This window comes from Muntiacus reevesi, chromosome 2 (assembly GCF_963930625.1).
Source record: "Muntiacus reevesi chromosome 2, mMunRee1.1, whole genome shotgun sequence".
In the NCBI taxonomy this organism is placed as follows: domain Eukaryota; kingdom Metazoa; phylum Chordata; class Mammalia; order Artiodactyla; family Cervidae; genus Muntiacus; species Muntiacus reevesi.
The window spans coordinates 262,375,839-262,388,856 of record NC_089250.1 but is presented as its reverse complement, the minus strand read 5'-3'; the positions used below and the strand labels follow the sequence as shown (position 1 = coordinate 262,388,856).

Here is a 13,018-nt window from a genome sequence, read left to right as displayed (position 1 = left end):
CTCCACCCGGAGTACCCTCCCGGTGCCAGCAGATGAAGGCAGCAGGTTGGGGCTGCTGGAAGCGAATGCCTTCCAAGGTCCAGCCACCTCCCTCTGGCTGACTCAGCCTCCCCCATCTGTGTTCCTCTGTCTGTCTTTCCTCATTGAGGGGGAACTCCCTGTGTCCAGGGTCCCCCAACTCTGCCTGACCACTGCGTGACCCCCCAAGCTAGGTCCTGCCCCATCTGTGAGGTGTGGAAAGAGATGGTCACCCTGAGACGGGGAGGGTGTCATCTGTCACTCAGCCCTGTCCCATCTCTCTCCTTCTTGGGTTACGTCTGTAGGGAGGAGGAGGAGAGGAAGGCACAGTTGATTCCGGTGCCCTGCTTGGGGTCAGGGGCTGACAAAGGGGCATCGGGCCCACACACACTTGGCCATGGAACAGCTCAGAGGAAACCCAGGACAAAGGACGCTATTCAGAGAGGCTGGCGTGAATGGAGGGAGAAAGAGCAGAGAGACGACAGAGAGACAGGGAGACAGACACAGAGAGAGATGGAGAACAGAGAGACAGAAAGAAAGCGCACAGAGAGAAATGAGATGGACGGGGACAGAAATGCAGAGACAGAGATGCTCAGAGACAAAGAGGAGAAACTAGAGAGAGACAAAGACAGAGAGAGACAGAGAAGGATAGAAGGATGAGGAGAGCCTCAGATGGAGACATGAAGGGCCCCCCACTTCCATCCCGCCTGGCCCTCTGTCCTGAGCTGATCACATCCCTGGACTCACCTGGAACGCGGAGTGTGTGCTGGTGGCTGTGGTCCATGGCTGAAGCCAGGGAGACAGCATCCTGGAGCCAGAGGAGGTCCACGGGCTCTGGGGGCCCCTGCGCCCGGCAGCTCAGGTTGAAGGGAGTGTTGGCAACCACAGTCCTGTCCTCAGGCTCCTCCAGGAAGTAAGGCAGGCCTGGGGGAGCAGTGGTAAAGGCTGGGGTCCCTCTGATCCCCCTAGGGGTCTGACTCGCTGCTAGGGTGGTATAGGCTGCTGGGTCTTTGATGCCTATGTCTGAGCCCTCAGAATACCTCTACTCCCAGGACACAAGGTCCCAAATATCCGACTCCTCTCATCAATGTCTGACCCCCTTTCATGTTTCTTTTCCAGAATGTCACTAAGTCGTATCTGGCTCTTTTGCAATCTCATGGACTGTAGCCTGCCAGGCTCCTCTCTTCACCAGATTTCCCAGGCAAGAATACTGGAATGGGATGCCATTCCCTTCTCCAGGAGATCTTCCCGACCCAGGGAGTGAACCGGCATCTCCTGCACTGCAGGCAGACTCTTTGACCACTGAGCCACCTCATTCTACTTTATCTATGAGGAACGTGAGCCACTCTCCCAAACCCCAGCAGTGGGGGAGAGGGTTAAGTCTCCCGGGGTGGGGGAGAGTGGTAAGTTGCCTCTGATCTCTTATCTGACAACCCCCAAGATAGCTTTTCCTCCCAGACACATAATCTGCCCCTCAGGCTTGCCCCCAATAATTTATAGACCCCTTGCCTGACCATCCCGAGGTCTCTGACGTTCCTAGGCCCTATGTCCCCAGGGGACACCCTGAATCCACCAGCACCCTCTGACCCCTCCCTCAGGACTCTTGCCCTCCCAGGACCTCAGAGCCCAGGGCTCACCCTCCAGCCCCACGTAGCCAGGCTGGGATATGAAGGTCTTTTCTCCCAGGACCACGGCGCACTGGTACCATCCCGCATCTGAGAGCTGCAGAGACGAGATTCTGACAGGGCGAGAAGAAAGCCAGAGAGGTTCAGGGTCAGAGCTGGACCCGGTGGGGGGGGGGGGGTCCTCAGAACTGAAAGCGGGGAAGGGGGTCTGGCCCGGAAACTTGTAAGAGCTAGGAAGTGGGTACTATTATTAACTCATTTTACAGAAGAGGAAAGCGAAAGCCGGGGTGAGTTATGTCACATGATCAGGCCCACGCAGCTTGTGTGTGGCCACGCTGCCACCCAGCGCAGGTGGGGCTCCTGCGAGTGACTGGCCACTTGGCCTCACGTGATGGAGGTGTGGGGACAGGAGGGACACGGGTCACGGCTGGTCGGAGGGGGAGGCTGGGCACCTGAGTTGGCTGACCACTTTCCAGTCATCCTGCCCGTCTTCGCCCAGGGGCACCTGGGTCTGTGTGCTGTCTGCCAGCTCTAGGACCTGTCCATCCCGAAGCCAGGTCACCTCGGGGGGCTCCCCCTGAACCTGGAGCTCACAGCGCAGAGTGCCCATGAGTCCTCGGGCACCGGTGATGTTCCCTGGACTCCCCACGAAGGGGGTCACTTCAGACTGTGGGCCTGCAGGGAGATGGAGGGACGTTAGCTCGGGAACCCCTGCTTCCCTGAACTTCTTGGTTCCACCCCTGCCGGCCTGCCTACGGCTGCCAGGACCCCGCCAGGCCCTTAGGCCCACATAGTTGTCGAGTGACCTCAGCTGGGGGGGTGGAGGGTGGAGGCTTCGTAGGGAGGATGGGAGCCTTCCCAGGGGACTGGGGTCCGGCCTCCATCCCGTGGGGAAGTAGGCCCAGCATCTGGCAGCCTCCCACGCCCTGACTGCCCGGCTGGCCTCCCCTGCTTAGGGTCTCTAGAGACTTGACAGACTGGGCTGGTGGATGGTGGGGAAGAAGAGGGGAGGGGAGGGAGCCGGGAGAGAGAGAGAGAAATGGGGAAGGAGAGGCAGAGAGGGGAACCGGAGAAAGTCAGGCAGACAGACAGGAACAGAGACTCAAGAGAGACCGAGGATGAGAAATGCAGAGACATCCCTAGAGGGGAAAAAGTTGGGGGAGAGACACACAGAGGGAGAGAGAAAGACACAGACAGAGACGTTGATAAGAGACGCTTAGAGAACAGGGAGAGAGAGACTGAGACACGGAGACCCACAGAGATGGCGGGCCGAAGGCAGAGCCCCCGGCCCCGGACAAAGAGCCGAAGGGTGAGGAGAAGTGGGGGTGACAGAGAGTCTTCCCCTAGGGCTCTGGAGCCTCCGCACCCTGCTGCCTGACTTAGGGGTCCCTTCTGGAAGGCTCCTTTCCAGGCAGCCCTCCGCTCAGCCCCTCTCTGCAAGGCCCCCAGTTCAAGTCCAGCCCCTAGCCCTCAGCGTCTCCCGTCTGTCTGTGTCCATCTCTTCCCCATCTCTGGGGCTCCTAGTTTCTGTTTCTTATCCTTCTGTTCCTCTCTCAAGGGTCCCCTGTTTTTCTTTCCTGGCCTCTCTCGGTTTGTCTCTGTGTCCCCCTTGTCTCCCTCTCTTGTCCCAAGGAAACTCCCCGAGCCGGCTCAGGACTCAGCGCCGCCCCCCTCAAACACCTGCCATCCGTCCCCCTCCTCTCCCTCCTCCCCGCCCAGCCCCTCCACGAGAGGGCCCTCCCCACAGGCCCCCCATCATCACTCACCCTGGGGAGCCACGCGCCCCCAGCAGCACAGCGCCCAGCACCAGGCCAGCAGGACCTTGCCCATCCTCGGGGCACCAGGCAGTGAGTGCCAAACTTTCCTCAGAAGTTGCTGGGCACCCCGCGAGGGAGGGGGCAGGGCCGGGCTGTCCCCGACCCTCCCCCCGGCTCCCGGCTCCCCCCGCCCTGATTTGGCAATGCCCGCCTGGCCCAGCGTGGTGGTTGGGGGGTGTCCCTCGCGGGCTCGGCTCAGCGGGCCGCCGTCCCAGCTCCTTTGCCTCCTCCTCTCCCTCCCAGACTTCGGGCAACACTTTCTCCGCCCCTGGCTCCCCGTCGCTTCTGCCTCCGCCCACCACCGGCTCGGAGCCCAAGGGGCCACCTGGACTTCGAGGGGTTAACACGGAGAGAAGAGGACCAGCTCGGTCTTAAAGGGGCCCTGGAAGGAGGCTGAGGAGGGGGCAGGGGCCCCTGGCGGCTGCGTCCCTGCTCTGGGGCCAGCGGGGCAGGGAAGCTGAGCGGCTCCGTACCCCGGCTCAGGGCGCTGTCCCTCTGGGCTCTCACTCCGAGCTGCTCTGGTAAACATTCCTCCAGAACTCCACTCCCCTCTGCGACGCCCCCCTCCCCTGCCTCCACCCCCAGAGCTCAGCCAGGCACTCCCCCTTTGCACTCACAGCTCACACACACACACTCAGACGTCACACACACACACACACACACACACACACACACGAGGCTGGGACAGGAGGAGACACGCAGGGACACGCCGCCGGCCCACACTCAGACAAGCCGGGTCAGGAGCAGGAGCGCCTCCATTCCTGGAAAAATCTCAGAAACCAGAAAAGGGAGGACACTGTTGTGTGGGCATCCCCAGGGTGCACTGATGCGGTGGGGGTGGCAGGAACGTTGCCCCTCGTACCAAATAAAGACCAAAGTGGTCACGGAAACAGGATGCCAGTGGATGGGCACTCGCGGGGGTAGGGTGGGGGTAGCCTGAAGACCTGGATGGGAATCCTGCCTCTGCCACTAAGCCCAGGACCTTAGTGGGACCTTAAGGGACTGGCCTCCCTAAGCCTCAGTTTTTCCATCTGTAAGTTGGGAATAAGAACAGAACCCACTTAGCAGGTTACAGGGACAGGGCACGCGTAGTTCCGTCGCACGTGGTAACGACAGCTGACTAGGTGTCCTTGATTTTTCTGCATCTCGTTGATCTGTCTCTGGGCACTTACTTTGCTGACTCCCTCTGGTGGTTTGCATGTCCTGATCCTGCTGATCCGGTGCAGGTGTGCTGTTTTCTCCTTCTTGTCCATTTCCCTCCCCCATGTGTTTTGCACATGGGGTGTGTGTGTGTGTGTGTGTGTGTGTGTGTGTGGTGGTCTCTCTGAGCCTGCGTGTTTGTGCAGGACAGGCTGAACTCCCAACTCTCTGCTCTTGGCTGCTCTGCTTCTGTACTGGTATGCCCACAGCTCCTCACAAATGCCTTTCAGCCTCTCGAGGTCTCGCCCACCCACCCCTTTTCCTCAGTCCTTTCCCATCAGGACCTTGCCTTGGCCTCCTCCCAGGCCTCCTTGCCTCCACTGTTACTCCCTCCATCCCATCTCCCATTCGTAACCAGAGGGATGGTTCTGAAACTCAAATCTGACCCTGTTCCCTCCCTGCTTAACCTTCGCTCCTCACTGCCCTCGGGATGAGCCCTGGGCTCCTCAACTTGGCACCCAGGGCTGAGGCTTGGCACCCTCCTTGAGCTGTGTTCCATTTCAATGGAGACCTTAGGATCTATCCTGCCTCCCAAGCCTGACCCTCAGGGTCTTCTCAAATACCTCGTACCCTCAGTAAGTTTCCAGCTGCCATGGAGGATTAGATTCAGCTAACAAACCTCTCTCCTGCCTGGCCCTGCTCTCTTCTCCATGACCTCACCCTGGTCCAGCCCCGTCTTCTCTGACCTGGACTCCTGCTCTGGCCTCCTCCCTGGTCTCCTGGCCTCCACTCACCCTCGCTCTAACCAGTCAAGAGCGAGAAGAATGTCTTTTGGGACTTCCCTGGCAGTTCAGTGGCTAAGATTCTGAGCTCCCACTACAGAGGGCCTGGATTCCATCCCTGCCCAGGGAACTAGATCCCACATGCCACAACTGAAGATCCTGCACGCCACAACTAAGACTCGGCACAGCCAAATAAATAGATTTTTTTAAAAAAGAGAAAAAGATTGTATCTCAATCCCAAATCAAACCTATTTCCTCCTTTGTCCCAAATCTTCCATGATAAACCCCCAAACTGCTTGCCTTGTGCCCCCTGATGTCTACCACCTGGCTCCTTTCTCTTGCTCACAGGTCGCTGGGCCTCCTCCTGTAGCCCTTTGTCCCCAACTCCTACACACCCCTCAGCCCCATCTCAATTGCCCCCTTTCCATGGCATCGCTGCCTGGTACTTCCCAGTCAACTCCCCGTGTTATTCACTCCCAACACTTTGTCCTTTTCTTTATATATATATATATATATATATATATATATATTTAATAATTTTCATTTTTTAAAATGTCTTTATTTGCTCGTTTATTTGGCTGCACCAAGGCTTTATGTGGTATCTTTAAGAGTGGCATGAGAACTCTCAGCTGTGGCATGTGGGATCTAGTTCCCTGAGCAGGGATCGAACCTGGGCCCCCTGCACTGGGAGAGCAGAGTCTTAGCCACTGGACCACCAGGGAAGTCCCTGTCCTTTTCTTTGGCGGCGCTGCTGCCTGAGTTTTCATGATATGCTTATTGGTGTAACTGTGTGCCTTGTGTCTTCCTTCTCCTGCTGCTCTGTGGGCTCTAGGAGAGCAGGCATTGGGTATATCTTGGTCATCTCTTTGTCCCCACCACCTTCTAAAAAACCTTTCATAAAGGGGTCAATTAATTATTGTGGCACTGTTGGGGGGGGGTGCAAATATTTGCAACGATCTGCCCACTTGTTTGAATATGTTGGGGGACCATACGCACCTAATGGACCTGCTGTACATTAGACAGCATGGCCAAGTCGAATCTGTGTTCGTTCTCTCAAGAACTGTTTGCTCAGGACTTCCCTCATGGTCCCGAGTGGTTAAGAACCTGCCTTTCAATGCGGGGTATATGGGTTTGATCCCTGGTAGGGGAACCAAGGTTCCCACGTGCTGTGGGGCAACTAAGCCTGAGTGCTACAGCTCCTGAGCCTACCAAAGAAACATGTATCAGGATGCTTCATGGGCAGAGGAGAAAAATACATCAAGGAGAGGGATATCAAGTGGGTGGAGAGTGCTGTTTTAGGGAAGGTAGTCAGGGAAGGCCTCTCAGAGGTTATGATCAAGGTCTGAAGTAAATTAGCAAGTGAGTGAGTCGTAAGAAAGGGCCTTCTAGGCAGAGGGAACAGCCAGTGCAAAGGCCTAGAGGCCAGCTTGTAGAGAACTTCAAGGAGGAGACACGTGTGACCAGAATGGATGGGGAGGTGAGGTCAGAGAGGGTGTCAGTCTGGCAAGGAAGACTTTGGGCTTTTATTCTAAATATGATAGAATGCACTAGGGGAGTTATTTTCCCTACCCAGCTTTATCAATGTATAATGAACAAATGTATAAAGGACTTCCCTGTAGCTCAAGTGGTAAAGAATCTGCCTGTGATGCAGGAGACCAGGGTTCAATCCCTGGGTTGGGAAGATCCTCTGGAGAAGGAAATGGCAATCCACTCCAGTATTCTTGCCTGGAGAATTCCATGGACAGAGAAGCCTGGTAGGCTACAGTTCGTGGGGTCGGAAAGAGTTGGACTAAGTGACTAACACACACAATGGACAAAAGTGTATAAATTTAAGGGGTACGACATGATTCACTACATGTATATATTGTGGAGGGGTTACCACAATAAATTTAGTTAACCCATTCGTTGCCTCACATAATTACCTTTTTTTGGTGTGGATGGTGAAGATATTTACGATCTACTTTCTTCATAAATTTCAAGTATACAGTAGAGGGGCTTCCTTGGTGGTCCAGTGGTTAGGAATCTGCCTTGCAATGCAAGGGACATGGGTTCGATCCCTGGTCCTGGAAGAGTCCACATGCCTCAGAGCTAGCTGCCTTTGCAGAACAACTACTGAGCCCATGTGCCCTAGAGCCCGTGCTCTGCAACAAAAGAAGCCACAACAACGAGAAGCCAGAGCGCCTCAACTAGAGAGGAGCTCCCGCTATATGCAGCTTGAGAAAGCCCATGTGCAGCAACAAAAATCCAGCACACGAATCAATCAATAAATATGCAAGACAATATTAGCTATGTTCCCCAGGTTGTACATTAGATCCCAGGGTTTATTCATTTTGTAAATGGAACTCTGTACCCTTTGACCAAAATCTCCCCCCCCCCATTTCTTATCCAGTCCCTGGCAACCACCATTCTTTTACTTTTTAATTTAATTAATTAATTATAGGTGGTGGTTTAGTCGCTAAATTGTTTCGACTCTTGTGACCCTGTGGACTGTAGCTCACCAGGCTCCTCTGTTCATAGGATTTTCCAGGCAAGAATCCTGGAGCAGGTTGCTATTTCCTTCTCCAGGGGATGTTCCTGACCCAGGGATCGAACCTGGGTCTTCAGCACTGCAGGCAGATTCTTTACCAGTTGAGCAACCAGGGAAGCCCCCATTAATTATTAATTGAGAGATAACTGACACACAACATTACATTAGTTTCTGATATATACAGATATTCAGTATTTGTATATATTGTGAAATGATCACCATTGTAAGTCTAATTTAACCTCCATCACTACACAGTGACAGGTTTTTGGTTTTTTCTTGTTAAGACAATGTTCAGGATCTACTTTCAGGGGTCTTTCCTGGTGGTTCAGTGGTTAAGATTCTGCTTCCACCACAGGGGGACCAGGTTCAATTCCTGGTCAGGGAACTAAGATCCCGCATGCTGAGTTGCACAGCAGAAAAAATAAATAAATAAATAAATCTCCTCTCGGGACTTCCCTGGTGGTTCAGTGGCTAGGACTCCATGCTGCCAATTGTGTGTGTGGAGGGGTTTTCAATCCCTGGTCGCATGCTGTATCTAAAGATCCCATATGCCCCAATTTAAATAAATAAATAATTTTAAAATAATCTATTCTCTTAGCAACCATCATATGTATAATACAGTATTATTAACCATGATTACCAGGCACCTAGTATATTATATCCCTCTCTGTTTTGTGATTTTTCAGTTTTTTTAAGATTCCCCATATAAGTGATCATACTACAGTTTGTCTGACTTGATTTCACTCAGATAATGTCTACAAGGTCCACCCACGTTTGTCAGAAATGGCAGGATTTCCTTCTTTCTTATGGCTGAACAATATTCTGCTACATATCTATGTCACTTTCCCTTTCCTTTTCTTTTTTTTTGGCTGCATCACAGTGTGTGAAACTTCCTTGACTAGGGATTGAACACTTGCCCCCTACAGTGAAAGTGCAGAGTCTTAACCACTGGACCACAAGGGATGTTCCTATGTCACATTTTCTTTATCCACTCATCTGCTGACACAGATTTGTTTCTGTGTCTTGGCTATGCTGAATAATGCTACCATGGACACAAGGGTGCAGATATCTCTTGAGACACTGATTTTGTTTCCTTTGGATATATACCAAGAAGTGGGATGGCTGGATCCTATATAACAATTTTATTTTTAAGTTTCTGAGGAGCCTCCAAGCTGTTTTCCATAGTGGCTGCACCAGTTTACATTCCTACCAACAGTGTACAAACGTTCGATTAGGGGAGTGACCTGATTTGATTTGGTTTTCAAAGATCTCGGGCTTCCCTGGCGGCTCAGGTGGTAAAGAATCCGCCTACAAATGCAGGGGACACAGGTGCGATCCCTGGTCTGGGAAAATCCCACATGCTGCAGAGCAGCTCAGCCTGTGGACGCCACAACTATTGAGCCTGTGTTCTAGAAGCCACTTCGATGACAGGCCCATGCACAGCAAATGGAAGGCAGCCCTTGCAGGAATGAAGACCCAGCACAGCTGTAAATAAATAAATATCCCTTTACCGAGACCAGTAAGTGAAAGGTTGATGGGAAACTTTCTAACAGGGCATCAGGACCTGGACACACTACATGGGACAATTTATTATTGATGGTGGCAAGGGACCCAGCACTCCCTAGAGGTGAGCTCTTGCCAGAATAAGCCCACATCTGATCTAACTCCCAGTTTACAGGGAATTCCTGGCAATGAAAAGACATCTTCTTGAGTAGCACCCCCAAGAAGCCATCAGCCAAATGCAGGATGTGACCCAGTTTCTTCAAGAAATTAGTGGCATTACCAGAAGGGAAAAGGTGAAGGGATAAATTAGCAATCTGGGATTAAAATATACACCCAGCTATATATAAAATAGATAACAAGCAAGCATCTATTATATAGCACAGGGAACTATACTCAATACATTATAATAACCTTAAATAGAAGGGAATATAAAAAAGAATTATATAATTATGTAGATGTTTAATTGAATCACTGAGCTGTACATCTGAAACTAATACAACATTGTAAGTCAACTATATTTCAATAAAAATTAAAAAAGAAAAGTAGCATTTAAAAGATTGGGGAATGATTACAGCTTGGAAGATTTCCCTGGTGGAGCAGTGGTAAAGAATCCAGCTGCCAAAAAAAAAAAAGAAAAAAAAGAATCCACCTGCCAGTGCAGGAGACGTGGGTTCGATCCCTGGGTTGGGAAGATCCCCTGGAGAAGGAGATGGCAACCCACTCCAGTATTCCTGCCTGGGAAATCCCATGGATAGAGGAGCCTGGTGGAATACTGTCCATGGGGTTGCAGAGTTGGACCTGACTGAGCGACTGAATACAGCATCCAAATGAAGGCACTGCGTGGTGAGCCTTTGAGTGCTGGTTTGAGTCAATACGACCACAAGGTACATTTCTGGAACCTTTGGGGAAAGAGGAACACTAACACTGCAAAAGAGCTAACTGTGATAGGCGTGAAAATGTGGATCATGGTTGTGACATTGTTTAAATACTTTTATTTTTGGCTGTGCTGGGTCTTTGTGCTGTGCTGTCTCTAGTTTTTGTGAGCAGGGGCTGGGCTCTCTAGTTTTGGGGCTCAGACTTCTCGTTGCAGTGGCCTCCCTAGCTGTGGAGCACAGTCTGGGGAACTCGGGCTTCAGGAGCTGTGACTCCCGAGCTCTAGAGCTCAGGCTCAGAGGTGTGGGGCACGGGCTCAGCTGCTCTGCGGCGTGTGGGATCCTCCTGGATCGGGGATCGAACCCGTGCTTCCTGCATTGGCAGGTGGATTCTTTACCACTGAGCCACCAGGGAAACCCCATAGCTGTGACTTTGAAAAAGTGGATTTTAGGGAATTCCCTGGCGGTCGAGTTGTTAGGCCTCCAAGCTTTCAGTGCTGAGGGCATGGGTTCAGCTGGGGAACTAAGATCCTGAGAGCCACGTGACTTAAAAAAAAAACAACAAAGAATAGATTTTAACGGGGTAGTTGTTTTAATAAGTTAGGAGCCTTTCTTGGGGATAATGAAAGTTTTGTGTATAGAGAGTATGATGGTTATAGACTGTAAAGCTGTTTAATACACTTACAAGTGGTGAAAATGATAAATGGATATATTTTACCCACTCACCCCAAACAAACTGAAGACCACACTAACTGCAAATACTTTTACTTTGGGGTCGATAATTATTGTTAAGTCATTCTGAGTTTATGTTATTCTTTGCTTGCTACTGCAATCATCCTATTCTGTCCACTTTCATATTAATGCAGTTCAAGGTTCATCCTTCCTTAAACAAATGAGTTTGCTGGTATTTCTGGTTCCAAATTTCCCTGAATGTGAATTTTGAGTGCAAAGGAAAGCTAGTTGTTGCCTTAATTAATTAATTAGGCGCACCTTAGGGCATGTGGGAACTTAGCCCCCTGTGCCCCTTGAATTGGGAGCACGGAGTCTTAGTCACTAGACCATCAGGGACATCCCCACTGCCTTAATTTAAATAAAAAAGCAAACCTCAAACCTCATTCATTCCTTTTCATATCCTACTGACATAAAAAGTGGGTGGGTGTTCAGTCGATAAGTCGTGTCCAACTCTTTGTGACTCCATGGACTGTGGTCCACCAGGCTCTTCTGCCCAGGACATAAAAAGTAGCAATAATAATAAAGCCAAGAACATCACATATATTGGTGCCTGTGAAGTTCCAGAATTTTTCATATCCCTTCTTTTAAATTAGGTAAGTCTTTTATTGTTTTCTTTTTAAATTGTTTCTTTGGCCATGCCACATGGAATGTGAGATCTTAGCTCCCTGGCCAGGGATCAAACTTGTGCCCCCTACGCTGGAAGCATGTTAAATTGCTTGTCTTTTAGATGCTCAACCCTCAGTGAAGGTGTCATCAACTAGAAAGTGGCAAAGTTAAGATGTGATCCCAGTCTCATCTTTCTATTTTCTATCATATCACTGTTCTGTGCTACCTCTGTAGAACTTAAGCCAAAAAATAAAGTGATGACATCATGGAAAATTAAAAAAAGAAAAAAACTTTAGCCAATGATCTATGCATTGCTGAAGCTTTCAGAGGCCTATATCTGCAATCTTTTGTCTGTTTTTGGCTGTGCCGAATGGCATGTAGAATCTTAGTATCCTGACCAGGAACTGAACCTGTTCTCCCAATCTCACCCCCCCAGCAGTGGAAGGGTGGAGTCCTAACCATTGGACTGCCAGGGAAGTCTCTGCAATTTGTTTTAAAATGCCTTAAAAAAAAAAAAAAAAAAAAAAAAGAGTTGGATGGGCAGGTGGATAGAAATGTACTGATGAAGCAGGGCAACTAAGGCGGGAAAATGTAGGTGGTGTCCCATGGATGTTCCCGAACAATCCCTTCAACTTTGCTGCATGTTTGAAAATCGTCATAATAAAATGTTGCAGGAGACGGGGGACTTTCCTGGTGGCCCAGTGGTTAAGAATCTGACTTGCAATACAGGGCACTTGGGTTCGATCCCTAGTCAGGGAAATAAGATCCTACATGCCACAGGGCAACTAAGCCCGCAATGGGGCAAGTAGGCTCAACTACTGAGCCTGTGAACCACGGCTAGAGAGAAGCCCGCGTACTGCAATGAAGATCTGGTGTGCCAAAACTAAGACCCAACACAGCCATAAATATATAAATAAATGAATATTTTAAAAGGAAAAAAAAATCATCAGGTTCAGCATATTGACTTTATAAAAGAAAATAAGAAATGGAAAAAAAAATGTTGGCAGGGGGAATGTCTTTTCCTATTAGGAATGTGTATTCAATTATTTTCTGAGATTGGCTTTAAAATCATCTTAAGAGAACAGCTGATGAAATAAAACTAGCAGGAAGTTGATGGCTTATCGAATGAGGCCGGGTCATGGGCCCACTGTCCTATTCTCTCTACTACTGTACATTTTAAACTTCCTTACTAGATAATTGACAAATAAAAAGATGCTTCTGGCTCCCTTGTGAAGGGAGGGAAAGAGTGGCAGGAGAGGCCAGAGTGAAGGGTAGGGTTTGTGTTTCAGCATCTGCTTTCAGTTTGGGAGGGTGCCCAGGATGGTGGGCGGTCACCTTCGGGCTGTCCCAAACTGAGGTCCCCCCATCGCCCCAAGCCCCCTCCAGGCCTGCAGCC

At 50.6% G+C, this 13,018-nt stretch overlaps 1 protein-coding gene across 2 annotated transcripts in view; it reads right to left on the bottom strand.

The window, feature by feature from the left end:
* AXL (AXL receptor tyrosine kinase) overlaps positions 1 to 3,791 on the bottom strand; it is a 33,871-nt gene extending 30,080 nt beyond the window's left edge. For both annotated transcript variants that reach the window (XM_065926163.1, XM_065926164.1), the window contains exons 1-4: positions 3,410 to 3,791; positions 2,096 to 2,318; positions 1,656 to 1,756; positions 766 to 942 (exon numbers count right to left, since the gene is read on the bottom strand). In XM_065926163.1, coding sequence (XP_065782235.1) covers positions 766 to 942; positions 1,656 to 1,756; positions 2,096 to 2,318; positions 3,410 to 3,473 — 565 coding nt within the window. In that variant the 5' untranslated portion in view covers positions 3,474 to 3,791. The remainder of the gene's footprint in view (positions 1 to 765; positions 943 to 1,655; positions 1,757 to 2,095; positions 2,319 to 3,409) is intronic.
* Positions 3,792 to 13,018: the final 9,227 nt, after the last annotated feature.